The 5,340-nt window shown below is 55.2% G+C and overlaps 1 protein-coding gene across 1 annotated transcript in view; it reads left to right on the forward strand.

Annotated features, from left to right (window-relative positions):
- The window catches only part of RAB11FIP5 (RAB11 family interacting protein 5), a 37,690-nt gene that overhangs the window by 21,946 nt on the left and 10,404 nt on the right, over nt 1-5,340 (forward strand). The window contains exons 2-3 of the mRNA XM_003793412.2: nt 1,255-1,691; nt 1,797-2,475. Of these exons, the coding sequence (XP_003793460.1) occupies nt 1,255-1,691; nt 1,797-2,475 (1,116 nt within the window). The remainder of the gene's footprint in view (nt 1-1,254; nt 1,692-1,796; nt 2,476-5,340) is intronic.

Raw genomic sequence — 5,340 nt, forward strand, 5'->3', positions numbered from 1 at the left:
ATTTTCCTTCTAACTACTGTGTTAGTTGTGTCCCATATATTTTGATATTATTTGTTTTTTGGAGACAGAGTCTCTTTGTCATCCTTGGTAGAGTGTCATGTGTCATAGCTCACAGCAACCTCAAACTCTTGGGCTCAAGTGATTTTCTTGCCTTAGCCTCCCAAATAGCTGGGATTATAGGTGCCCACCACAATGCCTGGCTATTTTTGGAGATGAGGTCTTGTTATGGCTCAGGCTGGTCTTGAACTTCTGAGCTCAGGCAGTCCACCCACCTCAGCCTCCCAGTGTGCTAGGCTTACAGGCGTGAGCCAGTGCACCCAGCCTAGTTTGTTTGGTTTTCTAAGAAACCCCAAGTCATGTACAAGTACATCCCTCCCCAGTAGGTCCCACCCCTCACGCAGTGGCTGTGTGTATTGAAGGTCTCTTTCTATCTCTCTGAGAAGTGTACAATGGAAATTACATGAACTTTGGAGTGATAAAAACCTGGTCTGGTTCTCTCGACTTGCTTACTGACTGCCTAATTTTGGATGAGTTACTTTGCCTCTGAGCTTCAACCCCCTGACCTGTAAAATAGGGAAATATCACAAGTTTCTGATGAGGTGTAAATGGGAGCACTGGTTCTGACATACAGTGGATGCTCAACAGATTCAAGTGTTCTTTCTCTTCCTGGGTCTCTTGCTTAAGATCTCTTTCTGCTATTCTTGTCTGCAAATCCATCTTGCAGAGATATTCTTGGCAGGGCTTGCGGTGAGTCAGTGTGTGTGTGTGTGTGTGTGTGTGTGTGTGTGTATGCGTGCGGGTGTGCCTGTGTGCACTAAAGTTCCTGGCCTCGGGCCTGTGGGTGAGCTGTTCTTTTCTGGCCTTACAAGTGGCTCAGAGTAGAGCTTTGACTGGGACTGGCCAGAGGAGATGATGTAAATAGGGGAAAATGTGGGTAGGTCTTTCTGTCCCAGGGCATGGTGAGGTAGGGGTCCCTCCCAGGCCCAGCCTCAAACAGGTAGGCCTTAGAATTTCAGATACAGGGGGAATATGGCAGAGGGGAGTCCCTAAGCTCCAGGGGAAGGTGATGGAGAGGTGCGGTCAGTGCTATCCGCCCCCCCCCAGCTCTGGAGGAGCTTCCTCCTCTCCTGATTGGTGTTCTCCATCACGGAAACATTTTGGGAGAGTTTCTCAGCTAGGTCTGAGGCCTGAAGGCCTCCAATATGTCAGAGCAGGAGTCTGTGACTGAACTCTGCCGCTGTGTTCTCATCACAGGTGGTATAAGCTGCACTCCAAGGCAGGCAAGAAGGAGAAGGAACGCGGAGAGATCCAAATCGCCATCCAGTTCACCCGCAACAACTTGAGCGCCAGCATGTTTGACCTGTCCATGAAGGACAAGCCACGGTCCCCCTTCAGCAAGATTAAGGACAAGATGAAAGGCAAGAAGAAGTTTGATTTGGAATCCGCCTCTGCCATCCTCCCAAGCAGTGCCCTAGAGGATCCTGAGCTGGGCAGCCTGAGCAAGATGGGCAAAGCCAAAGGCTTCTTCCTCCGAAACAAGCTACGCAAGTCATCCCTGACACAGTCCAACACCTCACTGGGCTCGGACAGCACCCTGTCCTCGACCAGTGGGAGCCTGGCCTACCAGGGGCCTGGCGCGGAGCTCCTCACCCGCTCGCCAAGCCGCAGCAGCTGGCTGTCCACCGAAGGGGGTGAGCAGGCGGTGGGGCTGCACTGCCTGGGAGGGGAGGGCGAGGGTGGGGCCAGGGGCTGAGGTCCTTCTTCCTGCTGCTAAATCCATTGTGCTTCCTCTTCAGGCAGGGACTCTGTGCAGTCCCCCAAGTTGCTTACCCACAAGAGGACCTATAGTGACGAGGCCAGCCAGGTGCGAGCGGCTCCTCCCCGGGCCCTCCTCGACCTTCAGGGCCACCTCGATACTGCCTCCCGCTCTTCCCTCTGTGTCAATGGGAGCCACATTTACAATGAGGAGCCCCAGTGCCCCGTGCGGCACCGCAGCTCCATCTCGGGTCCATTCCCACCCTCTAGCTCTCTACACAGCGTCTCTTCCCGGCCCTCTGAGGAGGTTCCTCACTCCACAGATGACTCCTGGGGCAGAGGCAGCCACAGCAACAGCAGCTTGGAAGTGGGGCTTGGACAGGAGGATCTGGGCGCTCAGGCCAAAGTGTTGGCCATTGGCGCCAGCCGTCCTGGAGAGGTGGAGGGGTCCCAGCTTCTGGAGGGCAAGCCAGTCCAGGTCACCACACCCATGGTGGCCTCCTCTGAGGCTGCGGCAGAGAAGGAGGGAGCCCGGAAGCCCCGGATGGGCCTCTTCCACCAGGGGCTGAGTCGGAGTGAGTTGGGGCGCCGAAGCTCTCTTGGGGAAAAGGGGGGGCCCACCCTGGGGGCCTCCCCCCATCACTCATCCAGCGGGGAGGAAAAGGCCAAGAGTAGCTGGTTTGGCTTGAGAGAAGCCAAGGAGCCAACCCATAAACCCAGGTATGTCCTTGGCAAAACCAGCTTTGCTCTTTGGGGAAGGTGCTGTGGTATTTGCAGCCTGGACCCTGGGGCAGGGAGGATGGAACAGACGTGGTCCCTGGGCAGGCTGCTGGAGCTCTGGCTTTGCATGGTTAAGTGGGGGTGCCCTGTCTCCCTAATCCAAAGCTTGTTCTGTACATACAGACACAGGTGAGTTGCCAACAGCATGGTGCTCTAAGGGTCTCTTGGATTGAGGCATCAGCTCCTCAGTTCTGGGCCTTGCTGTGTGAGTTGGCAGGCCCACCTTGGGGGTGGGCAGGAGAGCAGGGAGAGGCCATTCGTATGAATGCTTTGCTTCTTGACCTCTACCTCCTACCTTCTGGCCTCAAAGTAAGGCCTTGGCAGGTAGAGATGGGGTCTGGGGGCTGCACTTTTAAAGTTAGCCCACTGTCTCAGAAGCTAGAGGACTTCCCCCAACTGGCTCTGTGATCTCTTTCCTGAGAGAAGAGTGAAATAATTGATGCCTCCCCACCCCCATACACTTACCCTCAGTTGGGCAAGAGACTATGGGCAATTCCTCTGAAATTTGTACCCTGCCCTCTGTTCTTGGAGACCCTTGGAGCTCTGGCCCTCTCTGGCATCTCTTGGTCTAGAGGAATGACACTGTCAGGGTGCCGGTGGCAGTGGCTCTGTTTTGAATGTGCTAAATCCCCAGCTCAGACCCTGGGCAGAGCCCCTGACTCCCACCCTGGTCCCTTTGCTTCCCCCTAATTCTGAGCCAAGGGAAGCTGTAGCATCATTGTGTGGCAGGGCCCAGGCACGGGTCACAGAAGTGTGTGTCTCCCCTTCCCCAGTTGGGTGTCATCTGTGGCATCCTTGGCCAGTGTGGCAAGGGCTGCCGATTCTGTGCTGTCAGCAAGCCTGCCCTCCTTGCTCAAGGACTGTGTAGACAGGAATGGCGGAGGAGAGGCCAGGCACAGTGGGGAAGGGCCAAGAGATAGAGCAGAGGGAAGACCCTAAGCCTGCTCCCCAGCAGAGGGAAGAGGAATCTTGTAGTCTGGCTTTTCACTTTCCCTGTGACATTCTGAGACTACTGAGAGGAGAGGGGAGTAAAATGCAGGCCTTTCTGGGTTTGCGCTCTGGCCAGCTGGCAGCCCTTGTTACAGCCTCATAGACAAGGGATGCATGCAGTGGAACAATTTCTCCTTGCTTAGTGCAGCAGCTCTCCTCCCTATTGCCCAGCCCCTATCACCAGAGCTCAGGGGAGCTGCTGGCCATATGTAGCCTCAGGGAAGATGGAGAGAAGGGATGGGCCTGGTGGCCGCACAATGGCCAGAGGTGTTTGGAGGTGGCGGAGTGGAGGGAGGTGGCAGGAGACCTGGGCAGGGTACTTGCTGGAGGAAACTGGGGCCTGGGTCAGAAGGGGCACAGACTATGGGCTTGGTGTGTTCTATAGGGTTTCTTTGGGCCTTTTCTGGTGGATACTGGGGACATCTTTGTGTGAGGCCAGGCTTTGGGCTTAGACTCCTGCTGCTATGGGTTCTGTGGACTGTCACTGCCCTGAGGGACTATAAGTACCTAGCTTCCTTTTCCTGTTTCTCCATGTCTCCTAATGACCTCTCGGATCCAGAGAATTTGGGTTATAAGGAAGCTGAGGTTTTTTTTTTTTTTGAGACAGGGTCTCATTTGTCGCCCTTGGTAGAGTGCCCTGGTGTCACAGCTAACAGCAAGCTCCAACTCTGGGCTCAAGTGATCTTCTTGTCTCAGCCTCTGGAGTAGCTTAAGACTACAGGTGGCCACCATAGCACCTGGCTGTTTTTAGCGATGGGGTCTCACTCTTGCTTAGGCTGCTCTCAAACCTGTGAGCTCAGGCAATCCACCTGCCTCAGCCTCCCAGAGTGCTGGGATTACAGGTGTGAGCCACTGTGCCCAGCGGAAGCTGAGGTGTCTGTTCTGCTCACGTTGAACTCCGAGCCTTATCCTCTGTGGGCTGGAGGGCACTCAGGCATCCCTGTCTGAGGTGCTTATTTGCAGGTGATTGTAGGACAGGCTCTGTGACTGCATCCAGGCCAGGTGGGAGGGCTGTTGTTTGGGTGAAGTGCTGTGGTCTGGAGGGATGTGAAACCTGGACTTTGACCTCTGTCAGCAGCACCCTGGCCTGGTGTCCCTTGCAGGGAGGGGAAGGCTGGCCTCGTACTTTTGAGAGAGAGAGGTAGGCTAGCTCGCAGTAGGAAGCTAGAGGCTAGACCCAGACCTAAAGAGATTGAATGTAGCTGCAGGATTTTTAGTTGGGGTTTAGGGAGCCTGTCCACAGGTCCAGAGATCTGGGGACTTCTGCCCTGGGGCTGCCATCGCAGATTCCTGGATGTGCCTCAGTAGCAAGGGCAGCAGTGCCCTCTAGTGCTCCCATGTGGCAATGATACCTGAGAGAGGCCCAAGGCAGAGTGTGGTGAGTGCAGTACCCAGAAAGAGGCTGCTGCTGTTGGGTGAGTGCCATGACTGGAAGGAAGAGACAAGGGTGTGAAGAGCTGAGAAGATGGTTTTCAGCTCTTCTGAGATGGCCCTCATCTGCTGGGTCCCCAGGTGGTTATGCTATGTCCTGACCAGTGTGTGGTAGAGGGGGGAGTGGATAGTTGAGACTAAGCCCCATCTGGGCCACAGGACTCATCCATGCTCCCCGGCCCTGCTGTGAGACATCCACGCTGAGCTGCCCCACTGGCCACATAGTGAGTTTGAGGTTGGGCGAGACCATAGGTGTTAAACCTGCCAGTGCTAAAAGTGCGTTGTCTTTGCATCTATCCTGGACCATCCTTGTGCCCCCCTGCCCCTCCCCTCACACCATGGAGCTCTGTGCATAGGGGACCAAATATTGAATACAAAAATGTT

The sequence above is a fragment of the Otolemur garnettii genome, unplaced genomic scaffold (genome assembly GCF_000181295.1).
Source record: "Otolemur garnettii isolate 467f Iridium unplaced genomic scaffold, OtoGar3 scaffold00068, whole genome shotgun sequence".
Taxonomy (NCBI): Eukaryota; Metazoa; Chordata; class Mammalia; order Primates; family Galagidae; genus Otolemur; species Otolemur garnettii.